This window comes from Anser brachyrhynchus, assembly GCF_964034855.1.
Source record: "Anser brachyrhynchus genome assembly, chromosome: 5".
Taxonomy (NCBI): Eukaryota; Metazoa; Chordata; class Aves; order Anseriformes; family Anatidae; genus Anser; species Anser brachyrhynchus.
The window spans coordinates 17,212,050-17,234,725 of NC_137699.1; the positions used below are offsets into that span (position 1 = coordinate 17,212,050).

Sequence of the window (22,676 nt, forward strand, 5' to 3'; positions counted from 1 at the left end):
CAATATTACTGCAGAAGATGTTTCCTCATTCATCTTCACCTAGAGCGTACTGTTACTCTGACTTGACAGCATTCAAGTTTCTTCAGCCTAGCCTCTAAACTAGTACAATTTACAGTAGAATTAGTGATATTGTCCAGATAACCTTTATCTGCCCGTATCAGTAAAATTAAATAGCGTTTATGTTAAACATTCTATTAAAAACCCCACAAATCCTGTGTCACAATGCCCTTTCTACCACATGGTCACTATGTGTATTTAGCCATTATTTTGTAAATATTACCTTACAGCATGCAATGAAGCATGAGGCACACTGTTCCTTGCCTGTGAAGCAAAAAGTAGAGCTTTGGGGGGGGGAGGGAAGAAAGCAACTGCAATAAAAGCATTGCAAAGCTGAACTTTTGGGTAATATACATATGGAAAAACAAAAAGCTGCCAGTATAGATATTTAAAAGGCTACATGGAATCCTTGAGGCACATTTTAAGTGCTTTATTTCAATGCTGCATACTTTACTGAACTATTAATAACTCTCTTTCAATAGAATTTGTGAACTGTGAAAGACCAGATGAACTTATGACAATTCTGTAAATTGCAACTGAAGATTTTAAATGAAAAATAACAGAAGATTAATCAGCAATTAGAAGCTTAAAAAAGGCATCATGAACAAAACTCACAATATAGTAGGAAAGCAGCTTTTTCCCATTCATATGGTACATGGTCCCAGGCACTGCTGTATCAGAGATTTGAGCAGCACTCTTCTGAATACTTAGCAAGTTTTAAGTTCTGAACAGGAGTTTTGCCATGCTAAAGCTGAACAGAAGAACTTAAGTCACTGCCACTCCCTCTCCTCCCCCATTAATTCCCAGTGTCAGCCTTGAGCCCAAGGCCTTTGCGTGCAGTCAGGGTCTGTGCAGTCCAAATAGCTTGTGTTCTGAAATAAACACCAGTTCCCCAAAACTTCAGCAGCTTCCGCACAAAGAAACCACACAAATGAAGGCATGAACTTGCTAGATTAAAATAAATTGAAGACATGCTCACAAAAAAAAAAAGACAATATGTAGCCCAGAGTTGTTTAAATTGTTTTATTTCAGAAATAAGAGGAAGACAGTATTATCCATTCAGCAGAGACCACCAGAATTAAAGATTAAGTCTTGCTTACTCTTTTCCAAGACTCATTAGGATTCCATCTGCCAGAGAAATACTCCCACCAATTCACACAGCTCTTCCAGCTCCCACCAGCCTGATCAGGCAAATAGGGTAAAATAAACTGACATTTTATTTTACTGCATCACAGATTTTTCACAATTGATCAGTAGATAGCATTCTAGCAGCTTTCTATGTTTCTATTTAGTGAAAGCACTAACAACTTTTTAATAAAAATCTGCCATCAGTTCTCATAATGCCAACCCATACTTGGGAGTCAAATCAAGAAGTATACCTATTCAAAATACAACTCAAGATAGATCCTCAAAAGAATCAAATACTGATTTTATAAATTGAAGTTGGTATACTTGCTTAAGATCTACTAGCTGGGCTCTAAAATCCTTTGTATCATCATCCTCCTTCCAATCCGAACGCTAGTGAAGCAATGTTAGCAGACAAACAAGGAAAGGAAAAGGAAGTAATGCTGTATAACTAGAATCTGGACCAGTTACACATGTGCCCTGATCTTTCTCTTTGGCAAAGGAAGAGGAAGAAGTAACAGGCAAAGTAGTTATTAAAACGTGCCAGGATTTTAGATGCATGGCAGATTGCCTGATCCTACTGAGCACAGTTCAGGAACATTTTTTGGACTGTTAGGACTAACTTCAACATATAATGGGTAGGACGGATTTTTGTTCTAGACTGCAACAGTTAGCTTGAACACTAGTTATCATCCCATAACTGGGAAACACTTTCCAAATAATTAGAGAAAAAACTGAGTGGGATTTCAACCCTTATAAAACAATAGCTTAAGCCTTGGCTTTGTTTTATGCACAAATGGTAAAGCATTCAGATGCCGACAGTGTACTTCCTTAGGCTAACACCATACATATTCAAGTGAGATAAGACCAGAAATTACATAATTATCATTTAACTGCACTCTGAACTCTAAGTTCTAATATGAACCAGAGCAAAATTAATGTTTATAAGACATTATTAAAGATTATACTCCAAGATCGTAGCCAAAAAATATCACTAAGCTAAAGAAACACCTTTGGATCTAAGGAGTGATTACTTTATAGTTCAAAGGTTTCCAAATTTTTTTGTACCAATTAACTAATTTACAAGCAGTAGACAATTTTGATACATCTAAAATCAGGTTTTATACCTATATCTATCCATAGATGCATGCACATTCATACAAACATAAAATTTCAATTAATGTTTAACTCTGAAAACCAACCCTGGGGCTTGACAAATAGCAACATCAGATTATAGTAGTAATAATTTCAGAAGCTAGTGGGAATAGTTTTTAAAGGTATCTTAGCTGGAATTTGGCCAAAATAAAGATGCCCATGTATTTCAAGGTTCATTTTCCCAGACACTTTGGAAATTAGTCTTTTCCTATATAAATTTTTGTAAACTAGAAAGGACACTTCCCCATCCCCCCCACCCCAAGGACTTGTAAGATGTAATCAGTTTTGTTGTAAAATGTATACAATCAGATCACTTGGGGCAGATATTTTTCTAAGGGAGATGGTGATCTCTGACCCAGCACTAATATGCATGGATTTATTACCTTGAAGTATTATTAGGAATAAAACTTACATATGTTGAGATTAACTTCAGTTAAGATTAACTTCCTATTCAGCTTCATTTTTGTTATAATGAATGAGAAAGAACCGGTTTTAGTAAAATTACTGCATATGTACTTTCCTTCCGGAAGGCAAAAATTAAACTCAAAGGAAGTGTCTACAAATACCTACAGGTAACTATTTTATTAGCAATACTAAGCAATATCAGCTTTTTAACGTGAACAAGTTCATCCACAAGGATAATCACAGTATCATTAGACAAGTTCCATTGTGCGATTTAGCCAGAGTAGTTATAAAATTAAGAAAACACTTTGATTAAACTTATGTTTCTTTCTAGAAAGACTTTTTAATCAGTTTCCTTGAAGACACTGTATATTGTTAGCAAGCATTAAAGCACTAGTGTTGAAAGGCACTAGGATTCTTAGCTAGTGTAACTTACTGTTTCCAGTACAGATACAGGCACTTAAAAGCTTAATAAATCAAGCCTGTAAAACACTGCTGTATTTGTGCAGAAGTCTGTTACATTCATTAACATCTTCAACAAGTTGTCCTGCAGTTACGTGGATACAAGATTCACAGGGTAAATCTCTGTAGCACACTTTACAAGTTGGATCTTTCTTTGGCAGACACACGAGAAGTGGCTTGTGTGTACGTCTTAATTACATCCTAAAAATGATGAGAAATATTCAGAACAAGTTCCACAGAAAGTAGTCACAGAAACTTCAGAAAGAATTGCATACTTCTAGCAACAATTTTGTTATTCTATGTAGCAAGCAACGAATCTAGGCGAGTCTCAATTAAGTGTTTTTTTTTTTTTTTTTTTTTTTTAAGAGTACAGAAAGTAGATGATTTGGTCTAAGGATCAACCTGAACAGCCTGCATTGCATTTACAGTTATCTTCCAGTACCTTTAAGAAACAACTAAAACAAGATCATCTTACATCACTGGTTAATCTATGTTTAATGTAGTTAGGAGTGATGCTTCCACATTTTTAGATACCACATGCATTAATTCCTCCCATTTAAATCAAATGTAGATCAAGACTGATCTCTCACTTTGTTGGATTTATGAAAGAAATGAAAAAATCCAACCTATCAAAACTCAACAACGCAAGTCATTAACATACCTTTTTCCCTGTTTCAGCATTGTATTTGTCCAGCAATGATTGAATACGGGCACCATAGTCAGGATGAACATCAGTGAAGTTTTTCACCTTAACAGGAAGAAAACGAGACAAGAACTTGATTTCTCTCTCTGAGATATTCTTCATATTCCATGGCCTATAACCAGTACATATAAGGAACAGAAGGAGGAAAACACTTTTCCAAAAAACATTTGAATCTGACCAGCCAGAAAGGACTGATGACTACAATGACTCACTGTTTCTATAGTGCCAAATAAAGAGGTCTTTCCCAGTGGAATTTTGTTTAAAGTCAGGAAAGTTCCAGTTCCTCCCTGACACTCACCTTCTCTTCCTTCTCCGTGGACAAACATTATCACAGAATCATCTAGGTTGGAAGAGACCTCCAAGATCATCTAGTCCAACCTCTGACCTAACACTATTGGCAGTCATCTGATTTTTGAAATACTAAGGTAAACATATATTATGACATCCCTGATGTTCAGCAATCTTATTATTTCCAGCAGCAAAAAGTCATTTTAACATGTTCTACATTTATTCCTGTAACTATGCGCACATTTAAGTGTTCTGTATTCCTAACTCCCGCACAAGAAAATCTAGAAGAATTCCTGATCTTCTCCATAAGCATGTTGAAATTTTGATGAAAAGTTGCTACACTGCATGGAAGCCTGGAATGAAAAGCAACGATGAAAAATAGCTAGGCCACTTACAGCTCTCTTTTGAATGAAGAGTTGAGCATCTTTAAGATGATCAGCAATATTTTTACACAGCCTTTGACGTTCATCCTCCTTCAGCACTTTGATATAGAAATCTCGCACCTTACAAACAAAAGCAGTTTTTAAATAGAAACAGTTTTATTTTGAAAATTCGACAGTAAGCCATTCTATGAGCAGCAGTCCATAGTACTTGGAATTCATTATTGCTGAAAAATAGCTTTCACTTACTAGTCAGGCAACATTTAAATACAACTCCAAAGGCAGCCAATTTGCAAGTTGTTTTTTTTTTTTTTCTCTGCAAGCAAACCTGCTAACAACCCATTTCAAGCTTGAAATCACTGATTATTTAATTAGTGAAAAATGTGCTGTTGGGCTCCAATTCAGGAATTGATGATCATGACATTACATGCATATTCTAGGTTTAGTATCTGCATTCACCAGTTGCAGGAAGATTGAACGTCACTACCTCTAAATATTAACGCTCAAACATAGACAGCAGAGGTCTGTAAGAATTCGTTAACTGTCCTGTTAGCAAAAGTTCAGTTACTCATCATTATTAAACTATACAGAGATCTTTCAAACTTCTATGGTATCTGAACTTCGGGTTAGACCAAATGCTTCAGCAAAGAGATTCGTGATTGAATGCTCCTTGTTAATATTCTTTAAACAGCCTATACACTCATCTTCTGTAATAAGCAGCGTAAAAGCCTCATACATCATACCTGAGACACATTATCTTCATTTGCACTATTGAAACGCTGCACATCTCCTGAAACACACGTGCGGCTCTCCTTCACAACAGGCTGATCTTCTGGACCAGTAAAACTGTTTGGATAATAGTTTGGGGCACCACCTGAGAAGTGAACACACACACACGGTTGGGAGGGGGAAAAAAAAGACAGCAGATGCCAGGTCTCAGGTTAATTTAGAAGACAGTGTGCTTTGCCTAAAAGAACCTAAAAATCAATTGCAATTCACCTTATTAAAAACAGTTGTCAACTTTATTTTTGGTCAACATATAGCTCAAGATCAGCTGTCTTTTAGCCAGTGCTTTAAAAAGCACTTACTACAAACAGAATTTACCTAAGCCTTTGGGTAAAAAACAGGCTTCGTTTCAGAAATAAGGATGTCTGGCCGTTTTCAAAACACCATTGCTGAGAATTTTAATGAAATTGTGGAGGTCATTCAAGTTTTAGTCCAAAGGCAACATAAAAGTATACTTCCATCTGCTTATTTGAAACAGTGTTAAACTGAACTACGTAAGGGTCTGTATTTTAAACACAATGAACTTACAAGGCTTTTTAAAATGTTTTTTTTTTTTTGCATCTGCTCTTGGACCAGAGTAGTCGTTTTCAAGTTCCTGTTTTTAAAGTATTTCCGCCTCCTCCTTCAAGAAGTGTTAGAACCCACAGCCCCGAGGAATACATGTTTGCAGCATGAGGCATAGCTTAAGCGTATACTTGCTTATGCTTAGGTATAAATCAGTCACTATTGGACAAACACTGACAGAACACATCATGTAATATAGGTAAAGTTAAAATTCTAGTCTTGACATTTATAGTCTTGGCTTTCAGTTCCTTGGAAGTCAGAAAGCAAAGCAGTTCAACTTTTTAATGAGTCTATATTTGCCTTTTTAAAAGATTTAGTCTCTTGTATGTCAGATTTTTGCCTATAAGTAAAAACAAAATAGCAATGAAGTTCCATGAAATCAGTTCTCAGGCATATTTCTTAAGTTTAAAAAATTAATATTTTAGAACTATTGAAATAAATTCCTTTTAACAAGTATGTTCCTAGACATAATTAAATGAACAAGCTAGGGACATAACTGAATTCATTTGACTTGAGGTATTCTGCAAGTGCCCTGACGATGACCTACCTGTAAGTTTTCAAAACACATTTTAAGCTTCACTTCATTTAAAACTAAGTAAAACTCCATTCTTACAGGAGCTTCTTGTGTGGAGTTTACTCCAAACAAATATCCAAACTGTGCTATTCTGAAGTAATGCAAGAGATAGAGCCTTTATATATTTACATAAAGGGTGTGCGTACACATATGTATATATACACACAAATTGCAAACAAGTATTTGTCACAAGTGACAGTTATATACATCAAATTGAAAGCCCAGTTAGGAACTATCAATTATTTGATACAAGGCAGAAGTAAGAATGAACATCCCCATCCTTTTGAAACATTAAAATTGCATAGAGAACGCATTCTGTAATCCACATACATATGCTTACGTAATGTTTCTCACCATGTGAAAATAATTTTTTGGCTATTAATATTTATTTAGCAAATATCTTAAATCCCCTATGAACAGAAGAAATCGTACATGCTTAAGTATCATTGTATTTAAAAGGATTTTCATTAATACCTTGATTGTCAGTCACACACATTGGTCCATCCCTCTGATAATTGGCCACACGAGCTCTGAAGGGGCAATTCACAGGAATTTGTAGATAGTTAGGTCCCAGACGATGTCTATGTGTATCAGCATACGCAAAAAGACGACCCTTTAAAAATGCGTAACAAACATTAATAGATCTCTTTCAACCTTAAACTTAAAAAGGTATGAAATATGAACATCTGAACATCTGAAATATGGTCTAGTGGAAAGCGTCCTTGCCCACGACAGTTCTGACTTGCGCAAAGCATCTGACACTGTCCTGCATGACATCCTTGTCTATAACTGGGAGAGACATGGATTTAACAGATGGACCACTCAGTAGATAAGGAATGTCTCAAACAGTTGCAGTCAACAGCTCAACATTCAAGTGGAGACCAGTGACAAGTGGCATTTCTCAGGGATTGATATTGGGACCAGTGCTCTTTAACATCTTTGCCAGCAACATGGACAGTGGGATTGAGCGTACCCTCAACAAATTTGCGAATGACACCACACCAAGTTGTGTGATGCAGTCGACACACTGGAGGGAAGGGATGCCACCCAGAGGGACCTGAGACAGGCTTGAGAGGTGGGCTCGTGTAAACAGCATGAAGTTCAACAAGACCAAGTGCAAGGTTGTGCACCTGAATCAGGGCAATCTCAAGAACAAATGCAGGCTGGGCTGTGAATGGATTAAGAGCAGCCCTAACGAGAAGGACTTGAGGGTGTTGATTGATGCTGGCTCACATTGGACTTCTCAATGTGTGCTTACAGCCCAGAAAGCCAACCATATCCTGGGCTGCATCAAAAGAGTGGCCAGCAGTTTGAGGGAGGTGATTCTCCCCTTCCACTCTACTCTCATGAGACCCCACCTGCAGTACTGCAGCCTGCCCTTTGGCCCTCAACACAAGAAAGTCATGGACCCATTGGAGTGAGTCCAGAGGAGGGCCACAAAACTGGAATGGAGTGCTGGAGCACCTCTCCTGTGAAGACAGGCTGAGGGAGTTGGGGTTGTTCGGCCTGGAAAAAAGAAGGCTGCAGGGAGACCTTATAGTGGCCTTCCAGTACCTAGAGGGGGCCTATAAGAAAGCTGGAGAGGAACTTTTTACAAGGGTATGCAGCAAAAAGACAAGTGGTAATGGCTTTAAAGTAAAACAGGGTAGATTCAGATTAAAGGAAGAAATTCTTTCACTAGGAGGGTGATGAGGCACTGGAAGAGGTTGCCCAGAGAAGTTGTGGATACCCCATCCCCGGAAGCATTTAAGGCCAGGTTGAATGGGGCTTTGAGCAACCTGGTCTAGTGGAAGGCAGGGGGCTGTAATGAGATGGTTTTTAAGGTCCCTTCCAACCTAAACCATTCTATGATTCTACAAAACAGTGATAGCAATACTTTCATAAACAAGGAAATATGAGATTTTGCCTGAAGAGCATACATTGACTGTAGTTTACCTGCAGCATCTTATCAGGGCTAGGTTCAATACCAGGTGGCATGTTGTTAGGATCATATGCCATCTGTTCTACCTCTGCAAAGTAATTTACAGGATTCCTGTTTAAGACAAGCTTTCCCACAGGAATGAGAGGGTAGTCACCATGTGGCCAGATCTATAAGACATAAAGCACATGCATTAAAATAAATGTTGTATTATGTAGCTTAAATAATAAAACAGGCAAGAGCAACCTAATAGTCTCAATTGAGAGAATACATTACTGAAGTAATTTCTATTTTGCTAACAAACATTGAGGAACGTCCAAGTCTTTTGCAATTCAGAGTATTCATGCAACTTATTTCATCACAGCATAATCTCAGCACTTGACTACTTAAATAAAATACCCACAGGCACTTGAAGAGATGCCTAGGAATGCAATATTGTAGGTGGAACTGGTAGCATGATTATTTTCGACTACTACAAAATATAACCAGCTTAACTAGCCTTTTATTTCTCCTCTTGGCCTAAACTTTCAAGGTCAAAATTATTTAGCCATTTCTGGGGAGCAATATTAGAAGGAAAAAATACAAGTCTGTTAGTCTTTCAATATGCCATTCTTTGGAATAGCAAATAGAAATCTGACAAAAGACAAGACCAGCATCAGAAACTACATGATCAACAACATTCAAAACTAGCTAGCTCAGGGTGTGACTATGATCTGAGATCAGACTTTTGAAATGCAGTACAGTTGTAATCTACAAGCCCGAATCAAGCCCTAACCATATTTCACCAAAGAAGAACAACATCAGATTTTACACTATACCACAGGAATTAGATCTTATTTCCAGCTTTCTAGATTAAATACCCGAGGGAAGAACACTCAAAATTCCAGTAACTGGACATATTCCACCCCCCAACCCCATGCCCCAATATGTTTTACAGGTATATGATTTCATCTCTGGAATTGTTGACTCATCCTGACCATGTAATAAACAGCACACTTAAAAAAAACAAAGTGATAGGAATAAAAGGGACAGACCAACTGTAGTGATAGGAACTGGACCTTAAACAGTGCTACTCTGTGGAACCTGTTTGTTTTATTTGTTTATGGATAAGCTTGTTTCTGGCATTTCCTAAATTTTGATCTCATGACCTCTTAAACAAGCTGAAATAGAATATTCACAGTTGTAGCAGCTATACCTTAGTTAAATCGAAAGGATTAAATGGAAACTTCTCTGCTTCTTCAAATGTCATAACTTGAATGTAGAAAGACCAGGATGGGTAGTTGCCATGGGCTATGGCATTGTAAAGGTCACGTATTCCATAATCAGGATCAGTAGAAGCCAGCCTTCCTGCTTCCTCTACAGAAAGATTTTTGATGCCCTGATCAGTCTAAAAGCAATGAAAGAAATAGAACCAGTTATAATGCAGAAATTACAAAAAACATTTAAGAACGTGTTTTTAACAAGACTCGAGATCTAAGAGCATGATTGTCCATCTCCTAATCTCCAGTAATTTAAGTTCAGAGTACATTCAGTAGTACACAGTACATTCAACAGCTGCCTTCCAAATGAAAATTAGTTCTATGATAAAATGGAAATTAGAAAGAGTCCAGATGAGGGCCACAAAGATGATCAAGAGGCTGGAGCACCTCTGTTATGAGGACAGACACAGTTGGGGTTGTTCAGCCTAGAAAAGAGAAGGCTGCAAGTAGATCATATAGTGGCCTCTCAGTACCTAAAGGAGATCCTACAAGAAAGCTAGGGCCGTAAACTGAAAGAGGGTAGACTTCATTTAGATAAGAAAAATTCTTTACTATGAAGGGTGATAAGGCACTGGAACAGGTTGCCCAGATAAATTGGAAGTGTTTAAGGCCAGGTTGGATGGGGCTTTGAGCAACCTGGTCTAGTGGAAGGTGTCCCTGTCCACGGTGGAGGGAGGGGGTGGAATTAGGTGATCTTTAAGGTCCCTTCCAACCCAAACCATTCCGATTCTGTGAAATAAATGTAATGCTATACCACAGAACAAGAATACAATACAGCACATCAAATAAAGATGTTTTCCCTTACAGGTGGAGTATTCCCATCTCTTCCTACAGACCACATGCCAACACAAACTGATAAAAGGGTGGCAGCCTTCAATGCTGAACATCCTACATGAACTGTATTTTTTTAAAAAACTTTTTTCTCCTTCCCCTTAATTTCTGACGCTTTTAGCACTGAAGTCTCATTTTTATAAGCTTCTGGCACCTCAAAAGCTAAGAGCTGCTATGCAGTCCTTCTTGGTTTAACATAATGGTTTCTCAAGTCTTGCTCCAAAAGTGTGTCCAGCCTCTACTAACATCTAACAAAGTAAGAAGCTGCGTTGTCTTTAAAACTGATGGGAATTTGTTTCCAAGCAGGGTGTGCTACCAAGTACTTTCTGACAAAGTCAGAAAGAAGTGAGGATTATATTGCGTGACTCACATACACCTTGGAAATACTGTATCAGCGTAACTCTTATACAGAAGACTAACAGGTACAATAATCAGTGCCAGAGAGCTTTTACCTAAAGAAACAGCTGTTGAATCTGAACTACTCTGTAGCCATGAACATATCACACACATTAAAACATTTCTAAACAGGAACATCCTTCAGTTTGTTAGATGTATGCAACTGATGAAAAACATACACCATTTACATTTAATCTATGCATGAAAAAAATGTTTTCTGAATTAAACTAAAAATTACATACAGAACATTCAGACAATCTTCAGGTTTTAAATTCAATAGGACGTATCTTTTCAACAGATAACTGGAGAAGAACGTACCTTCACATGAAATTTGCAGTAGACTGCTTTCCCACTAGCATTAATCAGTTTAAAAGTATGTGATCCATATCCATTCATATGACGATATCCATCAGGAATACCGCGGTCACTAAACAAGAAAGACACCTAAAGAGAAGAACCCAACAATATTTGCTCATTCACCAGTTCAAATAAAGGACCATTTGAGACAAAGGTCACTTATATTCATCTGCATCACTGGAAGTCATCTTAACATGAGAAAATCCTCTAGCATGTTATAGTTTAGGTTTCTAAGACTTAATAAACAAAGACTGCTTAGGCTTTCCACACACAAGGATGTGAACTGAACTTGTGTGAAAAAGTATGGCCACATGAAATATTCATTATCGTTAGGTTAATGTTGTACATTAATGTTATTCTCCTAAAAGCACAGGGCAGGTAAGCATGGATAATTTAAATATACAATTTTCACCAGGTTTTAAAAAAATATCTGAAAATGCAAAGTCCTGAGTAACTAATTTCTCAAGCAATAAACATACCACCACACAAAGCTATTCAAAATGCAGCTTCCTTTAGGCTTGTTACCACAAACAATGCTTGTGATACCACTTCCCAAATAGTAGTAACTAAAAGGCTTCCATATAAACCCATTTTCCTTTGGAAAAGGATACAAAAGTTTAATTTTGTATTTGCTTTTTTTTTTTTTTTTTATAACATTCTCCTCTATACACTAATATTAATATGCGGTTTGCTGTTAATCGGTATTCTCACTACTTTAATACTATGAAAGCCTACTAACTTCCCCTTCACCTCTATGTAAAATATGATTATGAAAACAAAAATTCTGCCTATTTCATAGTCTATAAAAGAAAAGGCAAAACTAGAAAAACATGCCAAGAGCATTAAAAGCTATAGAAGGCCTTTGACCTTTAGTGTTCTTAAAAGATTACGTGGGAACCAGACAAAGCAGTTTCAGTTAAAAACTTACATTGCCATAACATGATATTCAAAAGAACCTTACCTGATGCAAAGACTCGGGGCGGAGACTCCAGAAGTCCCATACCATATCTGCATCCTTCAAATGAGTCTGAGGGTTCCTCTTTTGGCTATGGATGAAGGATGGAAACTAATTTGTCAGGGGGAGGGGAGGGAAAAAAAGTTTAACTTCATTTTCCAAGTTATACAGGATATGCTAAGTAACTGCTGGTACTGAATAAGATGTACAGTTTTTTTTTCCTACTACATTTTTATCTATGAAAGGAACAAGACACTGAAAGATGAGAAACTTTTTCAATTAGCATAACTTTACTGATTTGCCTCTAAAAGCAAAAATATTTACAGTTGTGATAAACAGGATGCTCAAAGCCAGACAATGCTTTCAACTTCTGCCTAATAAAATAAGGCAAGCACTCAGATTTCATATAAACTATTGGATATTTAAATCCAAAATGAATACAGAGATATAAAATATCATATTATAAAATATGAATTTAAGTGGTACAGAACAACTCTACTCTCATGAAAATCCCTTCTTCTTACAGATACAAAGTACAGTTAAACTTACACTAATAATCAGATTTAATAGAGAAGAATTTATAATACAGAAGAATTTATAAGAAGCTTTTCAATTTTCCTTCAAATAGCCTTGAAATTTAAAAGACATCTACAGAGTAAAATAGCTATTTCTAACACCAGTGAAGCTGAAATGACCTGAAGGTTAAAAATCACAATTATTTACCTGATGGCTATTATGCAGTGACATGTGCAATAGCAAACAATTAAGCATGTGTAGTATCAAAGTACCAACGTAAGTAATCAAGCATTAGCTCTTATTAAAGTTTGTTTTAAATACCACCTTATCAAATCAAAAGCCATTGGAACATCCAATGGATAGAGTTTAAGCATGTCAAAACACAAAATTTTGCTTCTCAGTGAAGCAAGAATATGATGTGAACAAACTTTTGGGCTCCTTCATGAAGTACCATTGTCTTTGGTGCTTACTTACCAACATCGCATCCCGAATAAAGAAGATAGGAGTATTGTTTCCCACAAGATCCCAGTTACCCTCTTCTGTGTAGAATTTCATTGCAAAGCCTCGAGGGTCACGAACTGTATCAGCTGACCCAGATTCTCCAGCTTGAAGAAACAGAAGAGCACATAGAAGTGTTACAATATGAAACAAATTCTAAGCATAAAACTATGGAACTTTAGAATATGCCATAAAATCCTAGAAGAGTGTTTGGTTTTGATTATTTTTTTTTTTAATTAAAGTCTCTTCTTTACCATGGAATTTATTATATTTGCAATAATACTTCAGGCAGTGCCTGAAGCTTCCAAAGTGTAAACAGACACCCACCCAAGCATTTGGGCCATAGTTAAAGCAAACAAGTACATCCACTCAAACCAATAAAGAGTAGAATTTGCATCATCAGTAACAGACATCAGATAAGGCTGAATTGGCAAAAAGCATATTAGTTTATGTGCACCGAATCCCATTGTGAAAGCTCTCGTTTGGAAGGTAGCAATCTAAGTAGTGTATGCAACTTATAGAAGAGTTGCAATGCTTCTAATTTCCCCCCTGCTTTACCCAAAACAATCCTTTCAGTGGGTAGATCTACACCACACCAAAAGTATCCACCATGGTACCTGATCAAAAACATTCTAGATGTATTCAGAAACAGTTAATGCTAGCCAGCCTGATGAAATAATTAAGACAATCTCTCTTCGAAAATCATTGTTTACTACAGAATAACTAGGAAGAAACACGTTCAAACATAGCAGGGAAAGCAAAGGTAACAATGCAACACCCCACTTTAGCACAGTCTGCTCACCAAGCTTAGCTGCATACTTTTTGCCCCAACCCCCAGAGGACATTCCATGAACACCTGAGTTTTGGTGACAGTAAAAGGCTAGTAGGCCAAAAACTGCACCTACTTGAGCCTCGTCATCTTCCTCCCCTTCCCTTTTCTCCAAGGCTATTTCCAGAACTAAATCCTCATTAGACTTTTTTAAAACATAGAATAGTAACATACCTTTTTAAAGGTCATTTTTCTATCAGGTATAAGGTATTTCTTATAATGCACGTTTTACCTAATATCATTTAAGATTGTCAATTCATTCATTCAGCTCTTCAGAAAAAGAAAGAAGAGTTCGTTTAGAGATTGTTATTTGCCTAGAGCTTATTTTCCACACCATTCATCTCCAAGTCATTAATACAGCATAAGAGATTTCAAGTCTTCAAATTTCAAGCATAAAACTGCAGTATGGAAGTGTTGTGGTTTTTTTTTACGATCCATCCAGAAACAAAAGTAAGCTTTCCATCAGAATCAAAAATAGCAGACTACCATTTCTTTCTTCCACATTCTAAAGGAGAAAGTACCAACAGAAGTACCTACAGGGGGTTCTTGCCACAAGGCACAGACCCTGCTTATCATTGCTTACGGTCTTAAAAATTAAATGAAATTGACAGAAGAGGAATTAGGTGCCACAACATTTCAAAATATCTGAAGTACAATTTAAGTGCTCTGTAATGCAAACTTATCAATATCAGCGTTAACTATTAGTACCCATGTAAAAAGATACACGATAACTTTAGAGCCTTACCAACAGTTGAGAACCGTATAGCAATTGGTGTTCTTTTCCCAATGTGTTCAAACACTTTTGCCTTACAGTACTTCGTAATATCATGAGTCACTTCAAAATAGCCAAAAGCGCCTGAAAAAAGTATTCAGAAATATCAGGTTATCAAGATACTTTCCTACCACTCTCAGAGCACATTATTCAGTGGTACACGTTTGACCATAGTAAAATCAAAAGAAATCATGGAAATACACCAGTTTAAATCTATGTGCTAAATCACCTAATAACAAAGTTCATATCACACACAACATACTACTTGCACGGCATTTCCCCCTCCCTATCCTGAACATGTTAACAGTTCCTGGCAGCAATACAGGCCTTACTTCTGCTCTACAAAATAACAAACAATAACTCTGAGTGCTTTTCTGCCAAGAGTTTACATATTTCTCTCTGAGCAAGACATGTATTTCTTCAATCCTGGCATGTGTTGCAGCACTGTCAGTCCACCTTTAAACCAGATGAAGCAACACAGTTATTCTTACTCCCACAGAGGAATTTTTCTCTATACACTCACATTACAATAAGATTCAGTCCCATATTTTATAAGCTATATGTAACAAAACAGAGATGCCAGTTCCACAACTATGAAGGAACAGACAGATGAAGCAGAGAGCGCAGCAGATAGTGTAGTATTAAGAAAACCTAGGTGCTATAATTAAACTTCTAGACTTTTTAAAGTAGTTTCAGTGCTTTGAGCTTTGGCTTTGACCATTGGCATAAAGATTAAATTTTTATCAAGAACAGCAAATCCATAGCATGTTAACTGCTTATTAAAACTGAATTATAAAAAAACCTTTAAAAGTCACTTTAAGCTTCACATACTTGATCCATCTACCTTTGGGTCAAAGATACTACAGGTAGTTCTAAACTAGGCTTTACTTCCTGTTCTCACTGTTATTAGTATAACTATATTATAGATTATATTGTAATGCAATGCATCTATAACAATTGGCTATCTCTCAAAGATTTTTAAAGCCTAGTGCTGCATGAAGAAAAACACAAATAAGTATTAATGAAACATACCTGCTCCTTTTGCATGCACAACTCTTTCAGGAATCCTCTCTCTGTCAAAATGAGCCATCTCATCAGTGAAAACAACATCTTGAACCAGAAGAGGCCCACGGGGCCCTACCGTCATAAGATTAAGCTTATCCCCAATTGGGTTCCCAGCACCAGTGGTCAAGACATCTGGCTTCTGAAAGTGAAAAAGTCAGTATCAACACCAGAAACCGAAAATCCTCTAAGCCACATAACACGCATATCTGGTCAACAGTTGTATCACCGGACATATGAAAGTACATTAGAAAACAGCATAAGATTCTGGAACTTGTTACAGAAATCAGAGGCACAGCTGCATCAGCACAGTCTTATGTCTGAGGCTACTTAAGAACAGCAGTTAATGCCATATATAACCATGGAATGTTTTCAATGGTTCAGAAGTTTTACTTACTAAGACTTTACCTTGCTTCAAGAAAAATATGAAGTCACAGCAATGACTAGAAGGCACACATTACTACCATCATTAGTCTGAAAGAGCCGTGATAATGACATAAGCAGGAACACCCAGGGAATCACTCCAGATTCAAACCATTGAAGGAAGAGGATTATCAGAAGCCCTACTGTAAGTAAATATCTGTCAACAGGACAGGAAACCAGAACTGTCTCTTTAAAGAAATTGCCTGAAACAGCCCACGTTCATTCTTTCCCCACCCTTCCATACCATGTCTAAGTTAACCACTCTTGTAGGCTACTTAACAGTGCAGCAGGAGTGACCCTGTACCCAAAGATGACAGACAGCCCAAGATAACTTCAGGAAACAACTGCTAGAATTCTGTAGCGTTATTTAACTAGTGTACTCCCACTTCCTTTAAAAAAAATCCAGCAGAAAAGAATTTATCTGCATCACATCTACATTCATACTCTTCCATAAGGTGACAGATCCATTTTGCTGAGTACTGCATAAAACATAGCAAGCAAAAGTACATCAGCGCTAGAGACCTGATGGCAGCAGACATCAATTTTTTCCCCTGGGGCACATATATTAACTGTTAGGAGCAGGGGCAGCGTTGGTTAAGGATACTGAACAGAATTCAAGTTGGCAAGAAAAGAATAAGCAAAGAACTTGCAACAGATATTTGAGCTCAAATATCTGAGTCATACTACGGCTATTTAACACTAAATCCACATGTATACATTGCACTAAACTGACATATATCCACATGGGATACCAGTACCGTCCCACCCTTTTCTGCCAGAAGCACCCATGTAACTGAACCATGGGAAATGCACCACGACAAACTCACTCATCCCCTCCCTTTTACAGTTTCATTAATGAAAAGGGATGGGATGAACAAAGTAACCCTTGATGAGGCATTTACTACTATCAGTGACTTCATGGGGTTCCAACTTTAATCCTGACAATCCACATTTTTCCTCAAGGGTTTTAATCCTATCACTGAACAGGCAAAATTCCAACCTGTACCTTGTGGAAGAATATGCTGCACCCAGCTAGCCTCCAGATACTTTCCAAGAGACAACTCAGAGACAGGGGAAGAACAATTACTCACATCTACACCCAGAGCTCTGGGTGAGGTGAAGCACGCAGGAGGAGTCGTTTGCCTTTGTTTAACACTGGTACATGAATAACCACATAAAAGACATTTGACAGGATAACTGCATTTCCAAGGTGTTCTTACTAATATGCATGTGCTAACTGACTTGAAATCACAAAATAAGTAGGTTCTTTATTCTTCATTCACTAATTCATTAGTTATAAGCACATATTCAACTCCTAGACTACTTCAGGATATTTGAAATGCTAACCTACATTGAAGTTCACACAAACTTTAAAGAATGTACCCAGTTACAAACAAGAACATTACAGATGTTCAGAAATTTACAAAGTTGCCACTTAAGCTGTATTTACTCTCAAGTCGAAGAAACTTTTACTTCAATGAAAGTGCTATCTGTAGTTTGGCAATGGAAATAAAAGTGGAAGCTGTTCTCAACATTCTTTCCCCTGCTTCTGTTCTTCCTACCTTATATTATGTTCAGTTTTAAATTGGCCAAAGAAAATGATTTCACTGCTCACTTTGAGCAGTCACCAGGGCAGATGGCACAAAGTTCTCTCATCCTTAGTTATGCTAAATGTTTAACATCTCAAAATAGTATTCTAATAAACACATGTCCACAGATGAGACTAAAAAAAAAAATTGTCATGATACATAAGGATTTTACACTCACATTTAAAACTCAAATTTTAAACTTTTTGGTCAAGAAAATTTCGCTTAGGTAAACACTTAAAAAAACCTGAACTCTTTTTCTTTGATTTTCATTACTTTTGCCGATTAAAAGTTTCACATTTCTCAAAGACAAAAACAATATTCATTTTACCAAGAATAAATTCATCACTTTTTGGTATTGATGACCATCATACTCGTTTAAGACAAGCAAGCTCTTTGTAACATGAGAAAAAACAGATCCCACCGATGCCATCCTAAGCTTCTGTATCTTCCTCTCCACATTTCTTGTACTACCATTCATTAGACCTTTCCATCCTTCCTACACATTCTGCACATACAGAGACTTCCGCTGCATCCTCACTCCACAGCAGCCTGTGGCACCGCAACATGAAAACCCTGTGCACGGCTCAAACACCATTTATAAATTCCGCATGCTACAATTCAAAGAGAAGCAAACTTGGTGAACGGATTCTGGCACATTTTCCTAACACGACACAGCTCTTAAGACACCCCCCTGCAGTCCACAGAGTGACATTATAAAGTCACTGATATTTATGTCCTTGTGGAGCAGCTACCTAGCTCCACCCAGTCCACTGAGGCACAGAGAAGTCATGGTGAGCTACCCTGCTCATCTGGAATTGTTTACAAATTCTGAGAAGCCCAGTAGGTTTAACTATATGGTGGTAGGACTATAACATATATACCTACTCCCATGACCTGCTGCTCAGCAAAGCCCTTGAAAGCCTTTGGTAAGGGACAGACAGCAGGAAAAAATCCAACATGTATCTTTAGTCTTAAAAGGGAGTTTTTGACTTACATATAGTTTTATAATACCTTCCGCATAATTACCTGAAGGGAAAAAAACTCTGCATGTTAGTTAAAAGCTACATATGCAGCGAAGTACGAAGGCTGGTAAATACAGCCCTTCTCAAATGAAGAAGCTATACTGTTGCCCAAAAACCTATTTCTTCCACAACATTAGCATATAAAACTACTAGAAATAGTAGCTAAAAATACATCTTTCTGAAACAAAGCATATCAAAAACGTTTTTGTGAAGAGTTTTGTAGCTGTAAAGTCTCTTGTATAGGAAAACTTTCTAAGATGTTCTTTCTAATGTTGGCACGAGAAGTACAAACACTTTTTCAACCAGCATGATATATTCCCCTTAGTTTCAGGATAATGGCATGCAGGGCACACAAAACAAGCCCATCCATGTGAGGAAGGAGAAGGAAACACACTAGTTCCAAGAAGAACTCTCAGACTACTTCTGGATCTGAGTTTGATGCCTGTATTTTCATATGGTTGGGAGCTGCATACAGTCAAAATTTTAAGAGATGAACATGTAGATTCGAAGCCACTGTCACAGGAATCAAAGCCAGGAGAATTTTAGTCACAGCTATTGTAAACACCATACATCAAAGTGCATACTTCCAGGCATTACTGATACTTTGCACCTTATACAAGTCACTTTAAAATTCTAATAAGCCTTCCCTACTTTCTATCATAAGGTCTCATGACTCCTTATGCAACACAGGCTCTGAGCTACCTCCCAATCTCCAAATTAACCTTGGCCTATATTTAAATATTGTTTCACTACAGAAAAGCTGACATCTATATAAATAATATTATCCACTGTACAAGAAAATACTATGAAATATGGCAGAATATGACGAAGCCACAATTCACCACTGGAATAGCCTTCATACAGTACTTTTTTGGTGAAAACAAGAAAATAAATTTGACTACAAACAGGGGGAACTGTTCTCTTAAGAAGAAGTCACCCTTAAGTAAACTCTTAAGTAAAGCAGCCCATTGTGTTTTATGAGATGGCTGGTCCGTATGAGCAGCACAGAGAGCATTTAATGCCCCATACCTGTTCCTGTCAACATACGTAGTGGAAACTGACACGGCGACTTGCTGAAGAGGCACGAGACCAGGCATCGCAGCGCTTACACGTTTAAGCAAGTATTTTGGTGGGCATTTACTTGGGCAGGAGCGCTCTGCTGCCGATTACACGTCCCTACGCTTTGCACCAACCTCTTGTCCCGGTGCTACCCGTAAACAAACCCCGCTGCTATTACCCCTCACTGCATTCCCCCCAGCCCCAGCTCAGTGCCCCCCCCCCAAGGCACCCCTTCTCCCCTCAGGGCGCCCCGCGACCGTTACCGCCCCGCCGCCGCGCACCTGCGAGCCCCGCTGGCTCTGCCACTGCTTCAGCTGCTCCGCGGCGACGTCGCGGCCGTCAGCCATCTTGCGAGCTGCGGAGCCCCCCGAGCGGGCGGTCGAGCCGGCAGGGAATGCCGGGCGGGGCCGGGCTCGCTCCCAGGCAGGAGGCAGCGGCAGCAGCGAGGTGACCCCGCGCGGCAGCTCCCGCCGCACCGCGCCCCGCAACGCCTGCGAGTAGCGGCTGCCACCGCGCCCACGCCTCCCCCCCGGCGCTGCGCCCACCCACCCGCGCCGCTCCGCCCAATAGCCCCGCGCCCGGGAGGCAGCGCCAGCTCTGAGTGGCTCAGAGGGGTGTCAGTCAGAGAAGAGGGACCCCCCCACCCCCCACCCCGCCCCCCACCCTCCCCAGAGGGGGCGGGCGGGCCGCGGTGGGCGAGGCGGTGACCGTTGGTGCGCTGAGGGGAGGCCGGCGGCTGCTGAGGGCTCGCTCCTTAGTCAGGGTCTAACGCGTGTAATTAGTCGCACAGGGGTGTGTAAGCCTGATTTCTGTCACGCGTTTTTGAGGTGTCAGAGCTTTCCAAAGCTGCTGGCTGGGCAGAAGTTATTCAGCAGCGTAGAAAGTAACAGGATGAGGGCACGGAAAAACAGTGCGCTCGGGGAGTTTGTGAGGCAAGGATTTCAGCAGGAGAAAGGCTTCAGTTGCACAATCCAAGTGCCCAGGTGCATAGTTAAATGTTCATTCTTGTATCTGTACTTCAAAGGAGGTGTAGGTAATAGTTAACATTACTCATAACTCACGTGTGCCCAATTGTAAACAGTATTTCTTCGGAGGCCTCAAGTTGTAACCTAAAAAAAAAAACACTTTCACCGCTGTTACAAACAAGAAAACACCCTGGGTTATATTTACAAATGAGATAAATACAGCCCTCCTCTCAGGCACTTGCAGTTCTGCTCCTACAGCCCTTGCGTGCTGAGCTTTCTAAACCACAGCACACAGTTGTGTCCCTTCTACTGCAACTTTAATAGCACAGGGCTCTGCCTTCGTGCCTTATGGATGAACTACAGAGGATAAAAGTGGTTAGCAAGGGGTTATTTTTCCTATTTGTGAGGTAAAACCTTTCAGCAAGAAGAATAATCTGTCTTCAACTGCTATATTACATGACATTGGGCACTCAGAAGATGGATGAAGATCTCAGTCCAGCAATTGTTCTGTGGTCTTGCTCTTTGTGGTGCATAGTTCTGGACGGGGCTTCAGGACCTGGACAAGTGGATGAGACTATGTAGGCACTCTAGAATCGTAAAATGTGTATCTACCTTTCCTCTTATTAGCCCTTCTGTAATGGCAATGACTGAGGGTAATCGTAGTACATAGAAGAGTTGTCTAAACAAACAGAAATTACACAATTGGGGTTGCAGGAGGACTGGTTTATAAAAGCAACCAAGTCAGCAAGATTTGAGTGTTTTGGTTGTTGTTTCTTCTCCCCCACCATTCTTGATAAGAATGCTGGTACAGCTCTTTTCAGAATACATATTGCAACAATGAAGCAGAGCTGCTTTGTTTACCCACAGCCTGTCAGAAAGAAATGGAATGAAGAAAATGCTTATTTGCAAGATTATTTCTGTATTTTTGTCTCTTAAAAGATACATAAAAATAGTCTAGTTCATTATTTCAATCAGACAATTCTTTATCTAGTATCTACAGTTATGTGTAAGTACGTAAGGAATATCACTAGTGGTACTCCTTTTTCTCAGCGTTAAGCTCAGCAAAATCCGTTTCCTTCTTCAGCCTCACTTTGGATGTTTATTTGTTTTTGTCTGTTTGTTTCCGTCTCTGAATCTTACCGTCTTTTCTTCTTTGACACAATACCCAACATCATAAAGAAGAGCAAGAAAGGTCACCTATGTTTCTACTATTTTTATGCTAAATATACATCAAACTACTGCATCTTCTGTGCAACTACTGATGAACTCCATGTATCAGACTTCCACTGTATTCAGAAAATCTTTGGTAAAGCTAAACCAGGAGTAAATCTACAAAGATTTAAGAAGTCTTGGTACAGTGCAGGTACATACCCTATAATATCAGCTAAAGTTTAACAACAACAACAAAGTATTCAAGCTTCATTACAAGGTCTTATAGCAAACTTTATTTTCAATGCGGTAGGTCCCATTCTGCAAGTAAGGTTGTAGGCCTCAGCATCAGACATTTCTGAGAACATTTAATGACCATTTCAGGTACTAATTCGGACTTAAATGGTCTTTTTCTGTAGAGTTTTTATGTTTTTAAAATTACTGTTATATTAAAAAGGTCTTTTCATAAGGACTTGATATTATGTGTTAAAATCAAGCAGTCGATATATGAGTTTGCTTAACCAGCAAAATGAGGGAAATGTGAATGTTCATGAAAATCTTCTGTTTACTTTTCCTTTAA

At 38.5% G+C, this 22,676-nt stretch overlaps 1 protein-coding gene across 1 annotated transcript; it reads right to left on the reverse strand.

Annotated features, from left to right (window-relative positions):
• Positions 1-1,066: 1,066 nt before the first annotated feature.
• On the reverse strand, positions 1,067-20,992 carry CAT (catalase). Its single transcript, XM_080594503.1, has 13 exons — positions 20,264-20,992; positions 15,860-16,031; positions 14,801-14,911; positions 13,203-13,333; positions 12,219-12,323; positions 11,219-11,344; positions 9,610-9,801; positions 8,432-8,584; positions 6,971-7,109; positions 5,316-5,446; positions 4,588-4,695; positions 3,863-3,949; positions 1,067-3,402 (listed from the first exon to the last, which is right to left on the reverse strand). Exons 1-13 carry the CDS (start codon positions 20,327-20,329, stop codon positions 3,337-3,339), a joined length of 1,587 nt encoding a protein of 528 aa, XP_080450629.1. The 5' UTR covers positions 20,330-20,992; the 3' UTR covers positions 1,067-3,336.
• Positions 20,993-22,676: the final 1,684 nt, after the last annotated feature.

Coding starts and splice junctions, on each gene's coding strand:
- CAT (XM_080594503.1), bottom strand. CDS start 20,329: ATGGCTGACGGCCGCGACGTCGCCGCGGAGCAGCTGAAGCAGTGGCAG. Junction 16,032..20,263: donor AGAGCCAGCGGGGCTCGCAG/GTGCGCGGCGGC, acceptor TTTCACTTTCAG/AAGCCAGATGTCTTGACCAC. Junction 7,110..8,431: donor GCCCTGATAAGATGCTGCAG/GTAAACTACAGT, acceptor GCATTTTTAAAG/GGTCGTCTTTTTGCGTATGC.